The sequence below is a fragment of the Cervus elaphus genome, chromosome 11, assembly GCF_910594005.1.
Source record: "Cervus elaphus chromosome 11, mCerEla1.1, whole genome shotgun sequence".
Taxonomy (NCBI): domain Eukaryota; kingdom Metazoa; phylum Chordata; class Mammalia; order Artiodactyla; family Cervidae; genus Cervus; species Cervus elaphus.
This window is the reverse complement of record NC_057825.1, coordinates 57926192-57950210: the sequence shown is the minus strand read 5'-3', so window position 1 is coordinate 57950210 and position 24019 is coordinate 57926192. Positions and strand designations below refer to the sequence as shown.

At 47.8% G+C, this 24019-nt stretch overlaps 1 protein-coding gene across 4 annotated transcripts; it reads left to right on the top strand.

Annotated features, from left to right (window-relative positions):
- Nucleotides 1-1380: 1380 nt before the first annotated feature.
- Nucleotides 1381-22127, top strand: IL1RN (interleukin 1 receptor antagonist). 4 transcript variants are annotated; one of them, XM_043917858.1, is made up of 5 exons: nt 1381-1482; nt 15809-15860; nt 17766-17854; nt 19419-19531; nt 20629-22127. In XM_043917858.1, exons 1-5 carry the CDS (start codon nt 1473-1475, stop codon nt 20839-20841), a joined length of 477 nt encoding a protein of 158 aa, XP_043773793.1. In that variant the 5' UTR covers nt 1381-1472; the 3' UTR covers nt 20842-22127. The 4 variants fall into 4 exon arrangements, with proteins under 4 accessions (XP_043773793.1, XP_043773795.1, XP_043773794.1 ...); XM_043917860.1 differs by lacking the exon at nt 1381-1482 and adding an exon at nt 5378-5396; XM_043917859.1 differs by lacking the exon at nt 1381-1482 and adding an exon at nt 15576-15675.
- Nucleotides 22128-24019: the final 1892 nt, after the last annotated feature.

The window sequence follows — 24019 nt, the reverse complement described above, 5'->3', positions numbered from 1 at the left end:
AAAGAATCCTGAGCTGTCTGCTCCCTGCTGGCAAGGTCTGGGGACCATGAAGCTATTGAGCTGGTCAGTTCTGAATGGCAAACAGGAGGGTGGGTTGGGAACACAGAATCTTCCAGAGAAGGTGGGGAGAGCCTGACCTCTTGGATGGACAGCATCATGCCAGCGGTTGGGCATAAGGCCTGAGGGTAACATGGATACTCCCTGCTCCCTAAGCCAAGCCCAAACCATACAGGCCTCAAATCCACCAGGCAGATCCCACCTAAGAGCCTTTGTGTTTGCTGTCCTTCCACCTGGAACATTCTTTCTCTTCCTTAATCATCCAGGTTTCATCTCAGTGGTAAAGATTCCACCTGCAATGCAGGAGACACAGGAGATGCAGGTTTGATCCCTGGGTCAGGAAGATCCCCTGGAAGAATGCACAGCAACCCATTCCAGTATTCTTGCTTGGAGAATCCCATGGACAGAGGACTTCAGTCCATAGCTTGCCTTCTCAGAGAGGCTTCCCCTGACCACTTTCTCTAAAATCGCACCCACCCCAGGTCCCTTGAAAACCTCATGTTTTTTCTTTCCCCTCTAGCACTTACTGCTGTCTGAAGTTAGTTTACTAGTTTCTTGTAAAGAAACTTATGGAGAAGTTCAGCCTTCTCCATAAGAACATCAGAGAGAGGTTTCCCTCATGGCCCAGTGGTAAAGAGTCCCCTGGCCAATGCAGGAGACATGGGTTCAATCCCTGGTCCCACATACTGCGGAGCATCTAAGCCCGTGCACCGTAACTACATAGCCTGTGCTCCAGTTGTGGGAACCACAACTACTGAAACCCAAGCACCCTGAAGCCCATGCTCTGGAACGAGAGAAGCCACGGCAACGAAAAATCCGAGCACACAACGAGAGAGTAGCCCCTCCTCTCCACAGCTAGAGAAAGCCCATGAAGAAACAAAGACCCAGCACAGCCAAAAATAAATAAATCAAAATATTTTTTAAAAGATCATCAGGGACCTTCTGTGGCTTTCTCTGGAGGCTCACCAGAAGAGAAGCTTCTTCTGGTTAAGGTTAAGGGCCCACAGGGTTAAGTCTATGTACATTGTCTGGATGAAGATGCACACACAGGCACAGACTGGGGGTCACTGGGGTTGGGTGGGAGCAAAGGTCCAGTCCCACTAATCCAGCTCAGCTCCTCGCATGTGACCTCCGATTTTATGCAGATCCGAACCCGTCTGGCTTCTGTTAGCCTGAGTCACCGTTCTGGAAGCTGGGCTTGCCCACCTCCTGGCAGTGGCCAGCCCTGCGTGGGTATGTGGGAAGGCAGGCTGGGGCTCCTCCTCTCACCCTCCGCCAGGAATCGGGTAGGAGGGAGCGGTTCTGCCCTGGGAGGAGCTGGTGGCCCAGGTGTGGCCTGGCTGTGCCTCCTGCTTGTGTCGCCGCTCCGGCTGGAGCCAGAGCCTGGAAGACCTTGGAGGACCTCATCTTTCACCATGGCTTTAGGTAAGTTCCTTCTGCTTCTATTTTTCCATCTGAAACATGGGAATGAAAAGTATTTACCCAATGCTCTCCGACTCTGAAGAACAAGATTCAAGGGGAATGTCAGGGGCATGGAGCTCCTGGCCGGTCTGAGAGGCCTGGCCACCATGCAGGCAACAGTCACCACGGGGAGACTGTGCAGATGCTCTGAGGCAGGGGCTGCAGACCCCGTGCGTACTGAGTGAGGAGTCGGCCCAAGGAAGCATGCATGTGTGGGAAAATAATCATTGGAGCCCATTGGTCATTTCCTACTGTCCATAGAGATGTGGAAAACTGGAGAAATGTTTCTGTAAAGCATGGGAAAAAACACTGTGAGCTCAATGAGAAATACTAATACAATCTGGTCCTCAGCCATAGATCTGAGGGGTAATAGAGAAGGGCAGGGACTGTGTAGAATGAGGGGCTGTCACTAGTCAGTACCAGCAAGTGGCTGGCCCATGAGAATGCAGGCCCAAGTGGTCACAACTTCTCATTTTTCTTTTTTTTTGGGGGGGTGGGGTGGGTCACATCGTGCAGAATGTGGGATCTTAGTTCCCTGACTGGGGATCAAACCCACAACCCCTGCAGTGAAAGCATGGAGTCTTAGCCACTGGACTGCCAGGAAAGTCTCAGAACTTCTCAGTTTTCAAAAAGAATTGAATATTCTGATGTTGTGATGTGTAGCATTCTGAGTAAATGAAACAGTAGTAGGGTTAGTCGCTCAGTCATGTTTGACTCTGCAACTCCACGGACTGTAGCTCACCAGGCTCCTCTGTCTATGGGATTCTCCAGGCAAGAATACTGGAGTGGATTGCTATTCCCTTCGCTAGAGGATCTTCCCGACCCAGGGATTGAACCCGGGTCTCCTGCATTGCAGGCAGATTCTTTACTGTTTGAGTTACAGGGAAGTCCCAAAATGAAACAATAAAGAAAGCAAATAAAATATTCAATCTATGAGCTACTGCTTTGCAACTTCTGGTTAAAATGTATATGGGGCAGAGAAAAGATATTAAGGTTGGTGGTCTGAAGATCCAAGTTTTAATTCTAAGTTGGCCTCTAGTGGGTAACTTTTTTTCTCCTTTCTGGATCTCACTTTCCTCAATGTCAGGAGGAGGCTGGCAAACTCAGGGTTTCAAGGACACAGTAATAACTAATACTTCCACAGCGCTTGCTCCAGCTGGGCATTCTGCTGAACTATTTACATGGTTTAATTCTCCCCATAACCACATGAGGAAGGACTACTATGGTTCATATTTTCAGAAGAGGAAACTGGGCCACAGAAAGGTTAAGTAATCTGCTCAAAGTAAGACAGCCAGTATAAGGAAACAAGCTGGGCCTGACAGCAGACAGTCTGTTTCCAAACCATAGAATATACTCTAGTGGCACAGACACCAAATGTGATCATGGAGGGAGAAATGCTTTGTAAACCACAGGATTCCTGAAGCAGCCGACCTTCCCCCTTCCCCTAGAGGGTGTAACAGTCTCCAGTGGGCTGTGTTAATAGCGAATGGTCTTGCGTATCTTTCAAATGTGTAAAGGAAGATGCAACTACCAGGAAAAGACAGTGATATACTATGAAGAAATCACTATACTTATAAATGGTTCATTCCAAAATATTTTCACCTGGCACATAGTAGATGTTAAATTAAAACTTGGTGCTAAAGTATAACTTGGAGTGGATTGAATTCAAGCAACAAATGCATGTGAGCCCAGTGAAGACACTTTGATTCCTGGAAGGAGGAACCCACATTCTCTAACACCTGGAGCATAGGTGGTACCATTGATGCCAACCAGAGAGGACTCAGAGACAATCATGGTTTGACAGAAGAGCTGTAAAAGTGAGGAAAGAGAAAAGGATGAAGATGGAACTGCCCTGTGTGTACTGCTACCCTGGACAAGCCATTTACTTCAGTGGACCTCCATTTGCACTGCTGACCTTATAGCTGATGCGTGTGAAGGAGGAGGAAGAGGAGGAGGAGGGGATGAAGATGATGACAATGAAAAAGCAATTATTTTCTACAACTTCAGTCTGAAAACAATTTCAGGCTACTAGATGGTGACCATGTCTTGATTACATAGTTGGAGGAAGTTAAATATGAATGGCTTAATTGAAAATTAACTTGATCAAAATGAAAATGATTGATTAACACTATATCTGCTATAGTCTCTTTTCTTGAGTGGAAGACTTACCACAGTTTTGGAGTACTCTAGCATGCTTTACCTACCTGTCTATTTGTGTAATAAAATGGACAGCATCTCTGCTACTAAGTTACTTGGTAAGGAACAATGATTGATATTTAATTGTGCCTTCAATTTGCAGCACTAGCTACCAGATGATGCCAGCACCTTCTAAAGTTTTCTTGTGTTAGTCATTCAGTCTTGTCTGACTCTGTGACTCCATGGACTGTACCTTGCCAGGTTCCTCCATCTATGGGATTTTCCAGGCAAGAACATTGGAGTGGGTTGCCAATTTCCTTCTCTGGGGCATCTTCCTGTCCCAGGGATCGAACCTGGGTCTCCTGCACTGTAGGCAGATTCTTTACCATCTGAGCCACCAGGAAAGGTTTCTGAAGGGTGAACAATCTGTTTTCCAGGAACTGAAATGTTCCCAGGATGCAGGGCTTTCAGTGGGGCTTCTCCAATGACTCAGCAGGTAAAGAATCTGCTTGCCATGCAGGAGACACAGGAGACGCAGGTTTGATCCCTGGGTTGGGAAGAATCCCTGGAGAAGAAAATGAAAATTCATTCCAGTACTAGGAGCCTGGCAGACTATAGTCCAATGGGTCAAAAACGGTTGGATGAGACTAAGCACAGGGCTTTCAGTACTGAAACCAAGAATATCCTGAAAAAACTAGGGAAATTTGCCATTCTAGTCCATAACCAGGTAAAGAGATTTCTCTTTAACCTATGTAAGGTTTTAGAATCATCCTTTCTTTACTAGCAAAAAAACCTCCTAAAATTTTCAGTTATAGAATAAATCATTGCTCTATATGATGTGAGTTCAAACACATAGGGAACAGTATAAGAACAAATATAATTCTTGTTCCTGCTAACTATGTGATGAAGCATAAGGAACAGTGTAAGAACAAATATAATTCTTGTTCCTGTTAACTATGCGATGAAGCAGAGAGGAAAAGACGTCACCTGCTTCTCTAGCAGGACTGCAGTGTGAAGGAATTGGGTTCAAATCTTGGCTCAACCAAGATCTGGGGCAAGTGATTTAATTTGTCTGAGCCTTAATTTTTTTATTCTACAAAGTGAGTATATCCCCATCTTGAGAGTGTATCTCTCAAGGTGTATCCATACCCACCTTGCTCAACTGTTGTATGTGTGTGTGCTCAGTCACTCAGTTCTGTCTGTTTCTTTGTGACCCCATGGACTGTAGCCCACTAGGTTCCTCTATCCATAGGATTTTCCAGGCAAGAAGACTACCAGCACTTGGGCTTCCCTGGTGCCTCAGTTGGTAAAGAATCCACCTGCAGTGCAGGAGACCTGGGTTCGATCCCTGGGTTGGAACGATCTGGAGAAGGAAATGACAACCTACTGGGAAATCCCATGGACAGAGTCACATGGGGTCACAAGAATCAGACACGACTTAGCAACTAAATCACCACCAAACAAGACCTGTATAAAAGAGCAGAACACAGAGGCCAAAACATTGCAGGCGAGAAACGGAGTTGTTCCCTCCCCCATGTTCTTGTCTCCCCTCCCCTTACCCTCCCTGCCTGCAGAGACCTAATCTATCATCAAAGCCCAGAAGGCAAGAGCAAACCAGTACCTTGGAAAACATGAAGAAAACTTAGATAAATAGTGGCTCTCAATGCAGATCCATATCAAACCCAGAAACTGCTGGAACAGAGGTCATCTTGGAAAACTCTGAACCTCAGAAAGGACTCACGGTGAGTTTACCATTTGTATCTGGTGATAGGGTCCACATGGGGTCTAACTGATAAGATGGCTCCTTATGTCGACCTCACTAACAAAGAATAAATCACAGTGATCCTTGAGACTGACGAAAGTGCCCAAATGGCATCCTGTTATCTCACTGGTGCCTATCTTCCCAAAGCTGCAAGACCACCAGATTCCAGACCTCCAGCTACATGAACATCCCTTCAGAGAATTTTTCATTGGTGGGATATAAGAAGGACTCCGTCAGAAAGGGACTTGCAGCCTTTTGATTTAGGATAAGGGCTGAAGGTCAATCTGCTATAACTGCTTCCTGTGGGACAGGGATGACATGGGAATAAGATAAGAAAAGGTTGGAATGTGGGTCAAGGGGATCTGTGTGAGGTCGAAGTTTTTGATAATCTGAGTGAGCTAGAAGTAGCTCGTGGATAGCTCAGTTGGTGAAGGCTTGTAAGCAATCCTGAAGAAATTTTGAAAAAAGACGCATTAATCTTGGGCCAAAAGTTAGAAAAAGGGTTAAGTAGAAGGAAAGGGCCTAGAAAAGATAGGACCCAGGGCATCCAATTCCAATTGCTTAACCAGTTTTCCCATGAATTACTGAGGTGTTGGTGTATTCTCGAGGCCCTGTTTGTCAGATTTCTTGCTGCTTCCTTTACAAAGCCTGATTTACTGGTGTAGAAGCAGCAGGCTTCCTCCAAAAATAGGCATAGGCCTCCTTTTTCTGCTGTGTGGAGGTCTAATCCTCTTCTGTTTTGGAGGATCACAGCTGTCAGGGACTCTAGCTGGTTTTGGATAGTGATAAGGCTGTTAGGTATTTCTTCTAGGCTGTGAGTGAGGTCTTTAGAAAGGCTTTGATAGTAATTTAAATAAGTTGTAAGCCCGGTGGTCCCTGTCCCAATCCCAGCGGCTGTTCCTAAACTGATTAATAGAGGAATGAATTGAATTTTCAGTCTGGGTCAGTTATAAGTTAGTGGGATAGGAAGGGTCCGATTGTTAGGAGCAATAGAAGTATCTGGGGCCAGATATACCAGGGTGCAAGTTCCTGTCAGCTAGTGGAAAGACATAAATAAGCAGTGGTTCCATATAGGAGAAATATTCCAGGAGTAAGAAGACAACAGCTGAAATTGATAGCAAATAGGAGTCTTTCTGGGAACTTGTTGGTAGTCTCTGAAACTGACAGTGAACTTGTCAGTGTAACCCCTTCAAGAGGAGTATTTACACCACATGCAGAAAGGAGTCTCCCTGACAAATTAAGAGACTGTCCTGCAGTTCCTGAGACACGGTAGACAGATCGGCCTGAAAGGAAGGAGAGATGTGAAGTGTGATTACAGAGGTGTGGCGGTATAGTTCCTAGTTGGGGGTAAGAATTGTCTGAGTAAGAGTTTTGTCTGAGAAAACAGAAAGGAGCCTGTTGTTGTAGACAAACATCAGAAGTGGTGGGTGTTAAGGAGCAGTTACCAGGCTAGATCAGAGGGTGGGCTTGGGATAGTAACAGAGGCTTTCAATTTTGAGAGAAGGTCTCTCCCAAGAATAGGAGTGGGGCATTTTGGGAGTATGAGAAAAGAATGGGAAAATGGGATATCTTGAAGTGTGCAAGGTAGAGGCTTGGTTATCGTGGTATAGACATTAAACCATCAACCCCTATAACAGAAACCTGAGAGACCTTGGTTTTTCCAGAGTAGGCAGGCATAGAAGAGTAAGTGACCTCTGTGTCAATGAGAAAGGAGATCTGCCACTATAAGAGTTACCCTGGGCTCCATAGAGGTGATGAGAGTCGGAGCGTGGGGCCCTGGCCACCTTCAGTCTTCAGCGGTAAGTCTGAGGAGGTTGGGCAGAGCTGGGTCAGAGGACTCCTGCTCGGAACCAGGAGGGAATGTCCAGATCCCTAGAGGGGGATTTGGCCAGTCAACCTTCCAATGTCCCTTTATGCACAGCTGGGACATGGACCTGGAGGGGGCCTTGGCTTTAGGTATGAGCGGGCCCAGTGGCCTTCTTTGCCGCATTTGAAGCAGGGCCCAGGTGGCTTCCTTTCTTTGTTGGTTAATGGAGGCTTGGAGCTATGTAGGGCAGTGGCTAAAAGGTGGTATTTGGCCTGATCTCTTTGGGCCTTCTCTAGCTTTGCCTGTTCTTCCCGGTCATTGAAAATCTTACAGGCTAAATTTAAAAGGTCTCTTCTGCCTTTTTTAGCTTCTTTCAGATATCCGGGGGTGACTGGAAGATAATATGGGTGTTAAGGACAATGGTGCCCTCTGCTGAAATGGGGTCTAATTTTATATATCTTTGTAGGGCATCCATTAACCTGGCTAGAAATTGTGCCAGGTTTTCATCCAGTCTTTGAGTTATTTCCTGGAGCTCATCAAAGTTGACAGCTTTATACCCTGTCTTTTGAAGGCCCACAGCGAGGCAAGCAATCATATGATTACAGGCTGCTCATCCAGGTCTCCTTGCCTGATAATCCCAGTTGGGATCATCTTGGTGGCCAGCCTTTGCCCCTACGGGCTTAGTGTCTGTTCTGTGTATCTCATCAGCCATACTCATTCCTTCTCTTCTGGGAAAAGAGTGGAGGAAAGGATGATGTAAATATCATGCCAGGTTAAGTCATAAGACTGGGTAAGATATTTGAATTCTTTTAGGTAATTATCAGGGACTGAGGAGAAGGAGCCAAGACGCTTTTCAATCTGAGATAGATCTGTAAGGGAGAATGGGACATGAACCCAATCCAGTGCCCTCTGCTCCAGCTACTTCCGGGAAAGGGAGGAGTTGGGTAGGGGAAAGAGAGGGGTCCTGCGGTGAAGTTTCCTGTTTAAAGTTGTTCGGGACAGTACCGGGAGGGGATCTAGGGAGGCTGGGGTAAAGCCTTGGGACTCTCAGGGTAGAGGGTGGGGCTGAGGTCTCAGAGCTTATCTCAGGCACAGTCTGGGGAGGGGTGTTGGGAGCTGTGGCCAAGGCGTGCTCTTGAGAAGGAGGGAGGGAGGGAGGAGGGGACGTAAGGTGGAGGTTGTGGAACTGGATCTGGAGCAGCTGCAAGGGGATTGGGAGCGATGGGGGCAGGGGAGGGGCGTGGCCTGTGGTCGGAAGGGTCCAAGGAAGAAGAAGAAAAGTCTGAACAGGGGTCACGAGACATTGTATTAGGAGGATGTGGCCCAGAGTGGGCGAAGAGTATTTGAGACGTAGAACAGGATTCACAGAGAGAGCATTGGGAGCAGAGAGCGAAGAAAACCTGAACATAAGGGATTTCTAACCACTTGCCAATGCAGTGGCAGAAGCTATGGAGGTCCAGAGAAAATTATACTCGGCTACTGGGACCTGTTCTCAAGTCTGTATTGCAGCCAGACAGTGTTAAAATAGTAAACAAGTCTTCTTGGTCTTATCTCCCCTTGGAAGCCCAAGGCCTTTAGGTTTCAGAGAAGGAATCCTGCTGCTGCTGCTAAGTCGCTTCAGTCGTGTCCGACTCTGTGCGACCCCATAGACTAGAGGAGTAGCTTTTAAGGGCTGGAATTGAGAATTTCCCATTGTGGCAGAATAGGAAGGTTAGCCAAGGGCGAGAGAAAGTGAGGAGAAAGGTCTGTGAGAAAAGGCATCCCTGTTCTCAGGACTTTCTCAGAGAGTAATTTAAAAAGACCCTGATGCTGGTAAGATTGAAAGTGGGAGGAGAAAGGGAAGACAGAGGATGAGATGGTTGGATGGCATCACCGACTCAGTTGGTGATGGACAGGGAGGCCTGGCGTGCTGCAGTCCATGGGGTCGCAAAGAGTCGGACATGACTGAGCAACTGAACTGAACTGAACTGAATGATACTCTGCTTTGAAATGGGCGTCCCCTATTTCAAGGTCAGATGGGGCACAAGGCCGAGGGCCCGAGGGCCTAGGGATCCTCCCACCTAGGGCTAGGACTTGGAAATGAGGCAGGAGAGAGGATCCAAGAGAATGGGATTTCACTTACCCTTGTAACCAATGGATGAAATGTGGGCCGGTGTGTGGATGTCAGTCCAACAAGGCAACTGGAAAGTCCCATCCCAGAGCTCTTCTCAGTTTCTCAGCAAGGTCCAAGGGAGGGGACCGTCAGAGGTGGGCTTGTGAGAGGAGGCCACCCAGTTGCGGTGAATCTTCCCTCCTGGGTTTTGGCACCAGAATGTAAGGCAAGTGCAGAGAAAAAGAGAGCTAGCTGGGCAGTCAGGCAAGAAAAGGGAAATTTATTAGAGGGAAAAGAGAGGGTGACTGGCCCTTAAGGAGAACCAGTGTCCTCCCTTTCTGACAGTCCTTCTTATACCCCACCAATGAAAAACTCTCTGAAGGGATGGTCATGTAGTTGGAGGTCTGGAATCTGGTGGTCTCACAGCTTTGAGAAGATAGGCACCAGTGAGATAACAGGATGCCATTTGGGCAATTTGGTCAGTCCCAAGGTTCACTGTGATTTATTTTTTGTTTGTGAGGTCGACATAAGGAGCCATCTTATCAGTTAGACCCCATGTGGACCCTATCATCTGAGAGGAGAACAGGCTTCTTATAAATCAGCAATCAGTCGCAGTTGGCTTTATGCACAATCTCCTGACCTTCACCAACTGGTCACTTGATGGTGGACAGAGATGCTCAGGAGAACACTTGTCTCCAAACCTGACCTGCTGCTCTTGTTTTGTTGTTGTTTAGTCACTCAGTCATGTCTGACTCTTTGGAACCCCATGGACTGTAGCCCGCCAAGCTCCTTTGTCCATGGAATTTCTCAGGCAAGAATACTGGAGTGGGTTGCTATTTCCTTCTCCAGGTGATTGTCCCATCCCAGGGATTGAACCCACATCTCCTGCATTGGCAGGCAGGTTCTTTACCATTCAGCAACCTGGGAAGCCCGACCTGCTGCTATAGGGAGCTTCTTTGAATCAGCTACAAGAATTGGTTAAAATTAACTTGGCTGCCTGGCAGGGCAGGGTAGGTGGAGACTGATCAAGAGAGGACAGCAGATTACACTATGGGGACTTGTTTTTCTCATCCTTTTCCTCCGCTTTGTACTCAAGCATTTACTCATCTCTTGCAGAGTAATCGGAGTCTTTGTTCTATTATCTTAGGAAAACTTTACAAGGTTTGGACAATAGTGCTGACTGTATTGTGTATGCACTGTACCACTCAGGCATTCAAGAATTAGCTGAAGATTTGAAATATGAGATTAAGTCAAAGGTGCACACCTGAACACCCAAAGCCAGCAGCTTAAATATTTCCCAAGAGTCCTTGGATTGACAACAAAAACAACTCCAGGAGACACAGCTGAAAATTCACATCAAGATTCATTGACATTTCCTGATAAACTGGATCTGTCAGTAGGCATCCCTTTTTGCACTTCCCAGGCAGCGCTAGTGGTAAAGAAACTGACTGCCAATGCAGGAGACATAAGAGACAGGGGTTTGATCCCTGGGTTGGGAAGATGCCCTGGAGGAGGGCATAGCAGCCCACTCCAATATTCTTGCCTGGAGAATCCCATGGACAGAGGAGCCTGGAGGGCTACAATCCACAGGGTTGCAAAGAGTTGGACACGACTGAGCATGCACGCACGTTGCTTTTTTGCAAGGGGGACAGGACCCATGTGGTGAGCCATTTGGGCTAAAGAGGAGGAAGACTGGAGTCAGGAAATATGAAGACAATTTCTCTCTAGAAAGACTCAAGAGCTGTCAAATCTCCCTGTACCTTTAGGGTGCTGGAGACAGCAAGATCCCATCTCTTCCTCAACTCATTCAGTGAGATGGATGGCTTGAAATCATCCATGGTGGGCATATACACCCAAGAATTTGGCCAACACTACAAGTCAGAAGAACACCTTTGGAGATTCTGCTGTTAGCACCCCCTGCCAAGATCTGTGTCACCCCACTGTTTCAGGTTCAGTCACCCCCAAGCTCAGTCCAACTCTGATCCATCTGGTCACTATTCCTAAGTTGATCTTAATAAGACAAATCTGACACTGTCACCCTCTGATTCAGTTTCCTTTTAGATAAATGCCCTGCTCCTTGGAGAGGAATTAAAAGTCCTTCCTTCTCTGACTCCTGCTCAATTTTTCTACCACTTCTATCAGGCAGACTCGTGGGGCTCAGGGGCGGAGAAGGACACAGTTTGTACTTTATCTCCCACTGAGTAGGAGAGACCCGCCCCACCTTAAACAACCCAGGTTTGGGCTGGGACCTTGGAGCACTGGGGGTGAACAGAAATGGAGCAGCCTGCACAGCTCCTGAAACCCAGTTCTGAGTCATCTCAAGCCCTGTTTGGGTGAAGTTACCTGGGGCTGCAGTGCCCTTGACCTTGGTGCCCAGCAGAAGCACCAGGTTCCATCCCTGGTCCGGGAAGATCCCACATATGGCAGAGCAACTAAGCCCGTGTACCACAACTACTGAACCCGAGCTCTGGAGCCCAGGAGTTGCAACTACTGAAGCCTGTGTGCCCTAGAGCCCGTGCTCTGCAATAAGAGAAGCTACTGCTATGAGAACCCCATGCCTCACAACTGGAGAGTAGCCCCTACTCTCTGCAACTAAAGAAAAACCCACTCAGCAACGAAGACCCAGCTCAGCTAAAAATAAATAAATAAATAATCTTTTAAAACATACTATTTTAACCATAATTAACTGTATATTTCAGTAGCACTAAGTATATTCATTCCAAGAAAATTTCCCATGCTTCATCACAGTCAACACCCTCCCTAGACTCCCTGCTCTAGACAACTGAGAATCTTATCATTGTAGTTTTACCTTTTCTAGAAGTTTATATACATGAAATGACACAGTACATTGTCTTTTGTACTTAACTTCTTTCATTCATCGCCAAGTTTTGTAGATTGATCCATGTTGTTGCATGTATCAATATTTTGCTTCTTTTTATTGCCCAGCAGTGTATCAGAGGATAGGGCTTCCCAGGTGGCTCCGTGGTAAAGAACCCACCTGCCAATGCAGGAGACACGACTTCGATCCTAAGTCAGGAAGATCCACTGGAGAAGGAAATGGTAACCCACTCTAGTATTCTTGCCTGGGAAATCCCATGGACCGAGGAGCCTGAAGGGCTACAGTCCATGGGGTTGCAAAGAGTCAGACATGACTTAGAGGCTAAACAACAACAACAATATCATAGGATAACTACAGTTTGTCCACTCATCCACTGATGAATATTTGGATTGTTTTCAGATTTAGGCTGTTAAGAATATGTGGCTGTGAATAATGTTGCTATAAACATTTGCATACGAAAAAAATGAAGTGTCTCTGAGGGCATATATTACCCAGAGCCTCAAATGATCCCACAGTTTTTGCTACAGTGTCCAACAGTTAATAAAAGTAATCAGCATACACGAGACAATATGTGCAACAGAGAAAAAGGGACAATAGAAGGAAACCCAGCGGGGATTCAAATGACAAAGTCAACTGGAGCAGCCTTTGTAAGAACCTGAACGAATAACAGGATCAAAGGTGTAAAAGACAAGCTTGCAACTTTTGGCAGAGAACTAGAAACTCTACCAAAAAAAAAGGAAGCAGCTGGAAATCCTAGAACTGAAAGATGCCATTACCTGAAACTGAGAAAGAATTCTCATGTACAGGATACTTCCTATGTGGGCAGACTGCCCTGAACACTTTACAGGCATCCACAATGAGGATTCACTCGTGTGGTCTCCATGAAGCCCGTCTTGTGTCACTCTTAGGACACTGACTTCGCCTGAATGTCCTGTTTCCCTTGAAGTGGGTCTTGGTTATTTCTGTTGTCACTGGTGGCTAGCAGGGCAGGGCTTGGCACATAGCAGGCACCAGGTACAGTGGCGATGTCTGGATCTGGGAGGGAAGCTCGGGATGCTGACAGGGGAGGCAGAGTCCACTCTGTGACATGGTCATTAACCTCAGCTCAGGAAGCGGAGTGAAGGCTGAGCACCAGAAGCGAGACTACATGTAGTCAGAGATGCTAGTAGGGGGTGGCTTCCCAGGTGGTGCTAGTGGTAAAGAACCCTCCTGCCATGCAGGAGACAGAAAAGATGCGGGTTTGATCCCTGGGTTGGGAAGATCCCTGGAGGAAGGCATGACAACCCACCCCAGTATTCTTGCCTCAGAAATCCCACAGACAGAGTAGCCTGGCGGGCTACAGTCCATGGGGTTGCAAAGAGTCGGGACACGACTGAGCAACTAATACACACAATAGATAAGGAAACAGATCCAGAGAGCCCTGGCTTGTTGCCCAGGAGCCCCAGTCCTAAGTGACTCCACTGAACAGCCCCAGGGACTCCTACCCTCCTGCCCAGAAAGGGCCTCCATGCTGTTTTGTTTCACTCAGGGAGGTGACACAACTTTTGCAGAAATGTTGCATTTGCTCTGAAAGATCTCTTCAAAGAGCTGAGAAAGTTCATTTGCAAACTTCCTCTTTAAAAAAACATTTTTATCAAGGTATAACTGACTTATGAGGTACAAATGACATAGGAAATGGCAACCGACTCCAGTATTCTTGCCTGGGAAATCCTATGGACAGAGGAGCCTGGCGGGCTACAGTCTTCGGGTCACAAAAGAGTTGGACGTAACTTAGCAACTTAGAGCAACAATTGATATATTACATTATGTGAGTTTCAGAGGTACAACACAGTAATACAATTAATTTTTTGCTTTTGCTCATGATGAGAACTCTTAAGATCCACTCTCCTAGTAACTTTCAAATATGCCATGCAAGCCTTCCTTTTTCACAGATTTTACCCTCATTTGGACATAACCTCTGATGGGTTGGCTGAAAATAAATTCAGACTCCTCAAGATCTGCTGCTGTAATAGGGTGTCCCTTGGGTGGGAACCAGGAGTCCTGGATTTCTGGCTGTACCTTGCCATGGACGAGCTTTGTGACCTTGGGCAGATGTCTTTCCTCCTCTGGGTCTTCTTCAGAAACAAGGATGGGGTGAGGCAGGATGATTCTGAGTGCCCATCAAGTTCTCAAATGCCACAATCTGTCCTTCTGCACTAGAGGTCCATCCTCCTACCATTGAGATCATGTAGGACCCGCTTCAACTCTTCTCTGTCCATAAAGAGGAATACACTTTCCTTTTCCCTAACTGTCTAGAATGTAGTAAGAAAGGAAGTTATTGTTTCTGAGTGCCCACTCTGACCCAGAACTTTCACCTTCCAATCAACCAACCTCCCTCCTTCCCTCCATTTCCTCCTCCCTTCCCGCATTCCTTTGTTCCTTCCTCCCTCTCATACCTTCTTCTCTCCCTGTACCCGTAAGGATGACATAATCGACCTCATTCTGAGTATGAAGAGGTAGAAGCAGAGACCCAAACAAATGATCTGTTCCAAGTCACACAGGGGGCAAACAGCACGTGCCAGAGGCAGATTTTGGATTCATTTCCATCCCAAATGGGATGTGGAGTTCATCCCATTTTCCCATTTTCCTAACTTCAAAGACACGGATAACAGGAATAGAGTTGGTTTCAAAGTCCCCTCTCAGGAAGTTTACTCTAGATCAGGAGAAAGCAAGCCTCAAGCCAAATCCAGCCACCACCTGTTTTGTAAATAAAGTTGTCCTGGAACCCAATTAGCTTGTGGGTTTGCAGATTGGCTGGGCTTCCCCAGTGGCTCAGTGGGGAAAAATCTGTCTGCCAATGCAGGAGACACGGGTTTGATCCCTGGGTCGGGAAGGTCCCCTGGAGGAGGAAATGGCAACCCACTCCAGTATGCTTGCCTGAAGAATCCCATGGTCAGAGGAGCCTGGTGGGCTATAGACCATGTGGTCATAAAGAGTCAGACATGACTTAGTGACTGCACACACGCACACATTACAGATTTTCTAAGATTGCTTTTCAACTATGACAGTCAAGTTGAGTAATAATGACGTATGGCCCCAGAAACCCTAAAATGTTTGCTATCTGATCTTTGTCTGACAGAGTATTTGCCAGCCCCTGGTCCAAAGTCCAGCAAGGCTGTCCCTCTTTCAAAGAACACAAAATGGCCTGAGTCTCTGACGTGCACCGGGAACCCTGCCACTTGGCTTCTTACTAGAGGGGGACATTTCTATTCACATTTGGTTTTTCAAAGCCTCAGGATACCTGTCGGGCAGATGAGGGGCTTGGGTTTTCATTGTGCCCTTCTTCCCAGGAACTGGGTGAAGGGGAAATAGAAATCTCGATTTTGGGGAAATTGCACAGAGGAAAAGGGGAGGGAATGGGTTACGACATCCCATTGCGACACTCTGCAGGGTTGAAAGTGACAACAGCAAGGTTTCTCGTTTTGGAAATGTGCAGGCGTTTCCGTTCATTTTCGTGGGACAGGCGGCCGCAGCCTGGCTGGGTGAGCGACTATTTTCTTTATAAGCAGCTCCTCTGGGTCTGAAATGGCAGTCTCCTATCGCCTCGAGGTCACAGGATGGACATCTACATCTACGGTTACCTAATCTGTCTCCTCCTCTTCCTGTTCCATTCAGAAACAGCCTGCCACCCCTTGGGAAAGAGACCCTGCGAGATGCAAGCCTTCAGGTAAGGCTGACCCCAAGGAAGTGGGGCTGGAGGGATAGAAAAGCATCATAGGACACAGCCATCTGGGGCTGCCCTGGGTTTGGACTTGAAAGTGAAGTGAAGTGAAGTGAAGTCGCTCAGTCGTGTCTGACTCTTTGCGACCCCATGGACTGTAGCCTACCAGGTTCCTCCGTCCATGGGATTTTCCAGGCAAGAATACTGGAGTGGGTTGCCATTTCCTTCTCCAGGAGATCTTCCCAACCCAGGGATTGAACCCGGGTCTCCCACATTGTAGGCAGATGCTTTACCGTCTGAGCCATTAGGCTTCCCTTAATAATTAAGGTTGGGCTTCCCTGGTGGCTCAGAGGTTAAAGCGTCTGCCCACAATGCAGGAGACCTGGGTCTGATCCCTGGGTCAGGAAGATCCCCTGGAGAAGGAAATGGCAACCCACTCCAGTATTCTTGCTTGGAAAATCCCATGGAGGGAGGAGCCTGGTGGGCTACAGTCCACGGGGTCGCAAAGAGTTGGACATGACTGAGTGACTTCACTTTCACTTTCACAATAATTAAGGTTAGGATTAGCTGCCTAAGTTTAGCTAACTAAGGTTGGCTGCCACATCAGTGATCTTTGGCACTTGCATTTAAAAATTCCCAAGTTCCCAGTCTGGAACTCTGGACTGTGTCCTGTCCACAGTACCCCTCTCTGCTTCTTTGTGCAGAGTTTCTCTCGCCTGAGGCTACAGGCTGGGACTCTGCATGCCTGTGTGGGTCCCAGAGAAGCCCCTCCCCTTCCCAGGGGTCTGCCTCGACCTCCTCCCATTGGTGGGATCTCCAGAAGTTACCACTGGAGACCCCTAGAAAGGAACGTTTAATCCTTTCAGATGGAATCCAACTCATCCAGGAGCTAAGAATAGTCATGAAAGGTCAAATGCTCATTCCACCCAAGAACTTTACAGTTTGACTGACCCCCCTCTCGCTGAGAGCTTTTCAAGGTCACCTGATGAGATGGGTATTGCCAGCCCCCTTTCACAGGTGAGGAGATGAGGCACAGGTCCAAGGTCATGCTGGGGGATAGAGGCAGCAGGGAGTGAAGTGTCCACGTCCTGGCTGGGGCCCTGTTACTCCATCTCACAGCTACAAGCCCTGCTCTCAGCCAGAGAGGCCCTTCACCAGGGAGCCAGAAATAGGCCACAGGGTGAATTGGAAGGGAAGCTGACTTGCCAATAGGGAACAGACTTTGGGGACAAGTCTTCATGGTCTAAGGCTTGGAGCAAGTTAGCTGCAATGGGGCCTAACCCTTGAAGCTTCTAGTTCTGTGCTGTGGGGGCCACTAATCTCAGATGACTCTTTAGATTTACATTTAAATTCATAAACATACAAGAAAATAAAAAATTTGGGACTTTCCCTGGCAGTTCAGTGGTTAAGACTCTTTGCTTCAATGCAAGGGGTGCAGGTCAGGGAACTAAGATCCCACATGCTGCGTGACCAAAAAAAAAAAAAAAATTAGAAAATATGCAGATCTTCAATCACACCACGTTTCAAGAGCTCAATAGCTGCATGTCTCAATAGCTGCAAGTGATTGATGGCTACCATATTGGATGGTGCAGACAAAGAACATGTCTACACCCAGGAAGTTTATTAATGATCTTAATCTAGAGTCTGCTTTGCTGAAGTAGGAGGTGGATACTTGGGAAGCTGAGGATGAGGAACAAGGTGATAAGAGGGGTAGAAGTTAGGCACATGGCCTACCAGATCTGGGATTTGGATCTGTCTCTTAACCAGTGTTGACCTCAGTCTTCACATCTATGCTATGGGTGTGTTTAATTCCACACCCTTGGGAGAAAACTGAATATACTCTGGGGAATACAGAAAAGGGGCTGGGCATACAGCAGCTGTCCACTATAGCTGGGTCCTTCTGTTTTTCAGGATCTGGGATGTCAACCAGAAGATCTTCTACCTGAGGAATAACCAATTAGTTGCTGGATACTTGCAAGGGCCAAATACTAAATTAGAAGGTGAGTGGTGGCCAGGAAGGTCAATGCTGAGTGGGCACCAGTCACTTTGCCCAGGGGTCTGCAGCACTGTGGCTTGACCCTGGGAATTTTAGGTACCATGTCTTAATCCCTGTTGGTTCTCTGTGGCCACGTTTGAAGCTAGAGAGGCCTGGCCACTGAAGGACACATATGAGGGGAGCCTCAAGAAGATAGAGAGGGCAGAGCCTAGTTTGAGAGCCACCACCTATGGACACCATGATCCCCAGGCAACAAATGGGAGGGCAGGGCCCAGAAGCAAGATCAGCCCTTTTCTTCCTCCAGTGCCTAGGAAGCCCATGTTTCTGTGTGTTCAAACTCTCACTCCCACCTAAAACTAATACACCATCCACAGGCTGGCTTATATCCCTTAATCTTGGACACCACATTGATTGAGTCATGTTCCAGATCCATATCAACCTGGATGAATTTGAACAAGGTTTACTCATTCTGTTCCCTGGTTTTCCGCTTAGTAAGAGAAGGGCAATTGGATGATAGGATATGAGTTTCTTCCAGCACTCTCTCTAGGATGTTTTCACGTCCTTGTTGGCTGGTTTGGTATTGTAGAATAGCATGATCGCCATTCTTATTCTTTGCCCTTTCTTCACTCTAAAAGAGCATGAGACCCACTTTTCCTGTCCTCTGATAACTCTCTGAATAAGGAGATTAAAGCACAAAGAAACTGAGGTCTTCACTCCCAATGAGTGCATGGAGACCACCAAGGGAAAAACTGGGCTCAAACACACCCAGGCTTCTGTGGACCAAGCCCTGGGGCCCCACTCATGATCTTGTGTACTGGGCCCCATGGGCAGCACACCTGTGGACCTAGAGCACAACGGTCCTGGGGAAGGGGGTGTGCGCATGTGCTCAGTCATGTCTGACTCTTGTGACCCCATAGACTGTAGCTCACCAGGCTTCTCTGTCCATGGGATTTTCCAGGCAAGAATACTGGAGTGGGTTGCCATTTGCTCCTCCAGGGGATCTTCCCAACCCAGGGATAAAACCCTTGTCTCTTGCGTTACTGCATTGGCAGGTGGATTCTTTACCACTGAGCCATCTGGGAAGCCCAGGGAAAGAAGGGAAGGGTGACAATCACCTGGAGCAAAATTGAGGTGCCTTGGTCCTTGAGGAGTAGCTAGATAGTGTGCTTGGTTTGATCTTCTGTTTGGATCCTGACCAAGAAGATGGGGCCTCACTGTCCTTCTGACCTTGGGGTTTTAATCTGCTTGTTTTTTTTAGTTGCTAAGTTGTATTTGACTCTTTCACAACCCCATGGATGTTAGCTTGCCAGATTCCTCTGTCTGTGGATTGTCTAGGCGAGAATACTGGAGTGGGTTGCCATTTCTTTCTCCAGGGGATCTTCCCGATGTGGGCATCAAACCCTTGTCTCCTGCATTGCAGAAGTATTCTTTACCACTGAGCCACAAGGGAAGCCCAGGATTTTAGTTAGGGGGTAGAAAAGTCCCCAGGGAGAGTCCAGCCTGCTGTGTCTTCTCCATCTCTGCCTCCTCTTCTCTACAATCTGAACTTCCCCTTTGTTCTTCCCCAGAGAAGATAGATGTGGTACCCATCGAACCCCATACTATGTTCCTGGGGATCCATGGGGGGAAGCTGTGCCTGGCCTGCGTCAAATCTGGAGATGAGATCAAGCTCAAGTTAGAGGTAAGGACCTGCCTCAGACAACAACCACCCCCAAACTCAGTGGCTTAAAACAAGCACAGTGTGTCCTTTCTCATGATTCTGTGGGTCGACTAGGATCAGCTGGGTAGATCTGTGCTCCATGGTGTAGCTGAGTTCCCTCCTGCAGGCACATCCAGCAGGGAGCTTGGCTGGGACTCATCCTCCAGGTTTTCCTTCCACACAGTCTCACTGATTTCAGTTGTCAGCTTGAGCTTCCTTACAGCATGGCGGTTGGTTTCCAAAAGGGATAACTCCAAAAAGGCAAGCCTTAGTGTGCAAACACTTGTTAAACTTTTGTTTGTATCATACCATTAATGTCCAATTAACTAAAGCTTGCCAAGTGGCTAAGTCTAGCCTCAATGAGAGAGGGGATTACCAGGATGAGGACACCAGGAGGCATGGCTCCTTTGGGGAGCTCAGTCTCTGTGTGTCACTCTTTTGCCCAAGGACCACTAACCCACTTGGACTTGCCCTCTTCCAGTAAAGCCAACCTTTGGGACCATTCTTTTCCAGCCCTTATCTACTCAAATCCATGAGTTGGCATCCCCTCCAGGGCCTTGTGCGCCTGTGCAACATTAATGGGCTATCAGCCCTGGAAAAAGAGAGCTTTCTATCAGGGGACTGTTGGACAAAATCTTAACCCAAATGAAAGTGGCTGTAACTGTGGCATTGTCCTTTCTGTCCACTAGTGAACAGACACTTTAGTGGCAAGTGACTGCCTGCTTTGTGTGGAGTAGCAATGACCAAGATATTGTCAATAATATGGACTGCCATACCCTGCCCAGCTGCTGCACTCTCAGAGGTGCAGATATGACAGAGTCCAGCCTCCACAGGCCTTGGCCTCTGTTGATGGTACCATGTGTTTGCCAAACGTATTGACCTAAGGCTACAGTGGTCAGATGTCCCCAAATCAAAGTGCAAGCACGGGACAACCTCCTTGCATCAGGCTGTCCTGAGACCCAGGACACTTTTGCCAGGCCAGCATTTCCCCGGCACTTACCCTGGGCAGCCGGATGGTAAGGTGGGCTGCAAGGACCTCTCTGCTCCTCTGCCCTCACTTGCTTTTTCTTGACTTCCAGGCTGTGAACATCACTGACTTGAACCAGAACAGGGAGCAGGACAAGCGCTTTGCCTTCATCCGCTCCGACAATGGCCCCACCACCAGCTTCGAGTCAGCTGCCTGCCCCGGCTGGTTCCTCTGCACATCATTGGAGGCTGACCAGCCGGTGGGCTTCACCAATAAGCCCACAGAGGCCATCAAGGTCACCAAGTTCTACTTCCAGCAGGACTAGTCATGGTGCTCAGCCTTTCCTGTCCCCAGTCCAAGCACATCCATGACTCCAGAGATGGCTGTCCACCCTGCTCAGGGTCTCCCAGGTGTTGTGGGGCTCAGCAGGGCGGCCTTGACTTGGGGGACCTTCAGAAGGAGGCACAAGAGCCCTGGGAACAAGACCCCGTCTCCAACCTCCTCCGCTCACCCAGCCTCCCTCCACAAGGTCTTTCTAAAGTGCAGATGGAACCCCAGCCCTACTCAAAGCCCTCAGGGTGGCCTGTGCTTCCAGAGTAAAGTCCACACCCTGTGGCCAGCTCCACTTCCACCTCCTTTCTCACCCCAGGCCCCAAGGCACTCACTTCCCTCCCCCTAAGCGGCTTCCATTTCTTGTTTTGCAAAGTGGTGCTATTCCAGGGGCAAGATTTTTAGGGTCTGTAGCAAAACAGGAAATAAGGATTTCCTGGTATCTTTTTCTTTTAAAAAAAAAATTCTTAATATATTTTTGTTAAATTAAACCAACTTTGAAAGAGAGTCTTTTATTTGGAAATGATGCCCTTTCTGGAAGGGAGTAGAATATTAAAGTAGTCCCTTGTTTAGGAAGTGATGTTGAAAGGAGGTGATAGCGTTTCCTTTTTTATCTCATATTTTTGTGATGCCCTAACCTGTACCTGGGTTGGGAAGATCCCCTGGAGAAGGGAATGGCAGCCTACTCCACTTTTCTTGTCTGGAAATTTCCATGGACAGAGGAGCCTGAAGGGCTATAGTCCATGTGGTCGCAAAGAGTTGGATATGACTGAGCAATTAACGCTTTCACTTTTCAACCTGTAACAATGAAAAGTTAGCAAATGCGTTGGTCACCTAGTTTTTGTCTTTTTCTGGAATGTTCCTGGAAGTCTAGACCCTCTGGCCCAGGCCCTGAGCATGCTCTCCACTCCAGACCTCCTGCAGCTGCCTGTAGTGCTGTCCACTCCCCCACCCTCTCATCAAAAGTCCCCCAGCTCCCAAGATGCCACACAAATGTGGCTTCTCCTGACCTCCTGGGAGGAATGAATCGCTCCTGGACTATTTTAGCGCTTCTGAGTCCCTGAGACTTGTTTGGAAGATGTGTCCCTGTCTGTCTCCTCACCAGCCTGTGAGCCCCTGGGAGCAGCGACTGTGACCTTCCCCGTCTCAGGTCCCCCCTGGGCCTGAGCACACAGCCTGGCCTCAGCGGTGCTCAGTGAATGTGTGTTGTATGTGTTGAGTGGAAAGTGTCCTGTTCTCTGTGACTTAAGCTTTGCTTTATGATAAAAACTTGAAAACTCATCTACTTTGCTGGCTGTGTCTATGGCCTTGCCGGGCTTGGGGCAAAGAGAACTAGAAGTGGGGGTGGGGCAGGGACAGGTCTTTTAAACCCCTGGGGTGGGCCTGGCTACCTCTCCTGAGTCCCTTTCTCCTGGGGTCTCACTTTCTTTGAAGAACAAAAGAGCAGATCTCTCTGCTAGAAGGTTGCAGCACCGTCATCCCAATAGCCCCCAACTAGAAACAACCCAAAGCCTACCCCAGAAGAATGAACACATGGGGACTTCCCTGGTGGTCCAGTGAGTAAGACTTCACACCTCCAGTGCATGGTCCAGGTTCCATCCCTGATCAGGGAACTAGATCCCACATGCTACAATGAAGATAAAAGACCCTGCATACAACTAAGACCCAGTGCAGCCAAATAAATAAATAGATATAAAAATAGATACAAAAATATTAAAGAAAAGAGTTAACACGTAAATCATGTACACATAAAATGGTTCGTGTACATTCATACATACTCAATTCATGTAAATCATGTACATTCACAAATCTATATTCATTCATACACACTTGACAGCAAAGAAAATGGATAAGCCAAAACCGGCTGTGGTCACAAGGTGGGTGAATCTTACAGACATCATGTGGGGTTTAAGAATCACAAAAGTATGCAGAGAGCACAATTTCATTTATATAAAGTTCAGAACAGGAAGATGGAGCGGATGTGGGGAGGGCTGCAGAAAGAGTTGTGCCCACTAAGAGCAGCAAGGATGCACTGCCTGAAAGCTGGGCAGTGGCCGGAGGGGCCAGGCAGCATTCTGTCTCTTGGCATGGATGTGGTTGGGGGCTTTCTGTGTGTATGGTATATTCACAGTTTTGAAATGTCTAAAAATAAAAAACCTTGCCCCCCCACACCTCCATACTGGTATGTAAGGGAAGGGGGTATCTGGGAAATGGTGGGATTAACAGGTAGAGGACTTTCCTGGTGGCTCAGTGGTAAAGAATCTGCCTGCCAATGCAGGAGACTTGGGTTCCATCCATGATCTAGGAAGATCCCACACATTGAAGAGCAACTAAGCCTGAGAGCCACACCTACTGAGCCTGTGCTCTAGCACCCTGGAGCCACACCTACTGGGTCCATGTGGTGCAGCTACTGAAGCCATCTCATCCTAGAGCCTGTGCTCTGCAACAAGAGAAGCCAGCCCAATGAGAAGCCTGAGCACCACAAACAGAGAGTAGCCCCTCTTGCCACAACTAGAAGAAAGCCTGAGCAGCAACTAAGACCCAGCGCAGCCAAAAATAAATAAATAAGATTACAAAAAACATCCACAGGTGGAATGTTGAATTTGACCCCATGAGATGGAAATGAAGGATTACAAGAATGATGGTTTATCAAATACATCTCCACTAAATAGAGTTGGGCCAGCAAGGGGCGCTGTCCCTCCCTGGGGCTATGCTGACCTATGGGCTTGGTCCCAGGGTGGGGGTGGGGGATTCCTAAAGTCAGACCCCACTGGGTCCAGAGCCTGCTGTGTGATTTTGGCCAAGTCACCTTTCTCCTTAAGGCCTACTTCCTCCTTGTCCCAGGAGAGTGTTGATTTAGATTAGGGTTTTCCAAATAGAGCTCCGTGCATGCCTCTCTGAGGTCCCTGGAAACAAAGTCCATAGAGGGGAGGCTGAGAGGCTGGGCTCCAACCCTAGAACCCCACTCCCACCCAGCCCTCTGCATCCCAAACTCAACTTCCCTGCAGGGCATTTGAAGAGGAGATGTCAATGCTGAAAACAAAGGAAACCAAGTAGATGAAAGGCAACTAACGAGAAAATCTTTAAGATTTTGTCCAGATGCTGGATCCTAAGATGATAATGAGGTTGCCCTACCTTAGCTTTCTCTTCCTCCTGTGTAACAGGGAAGGAAT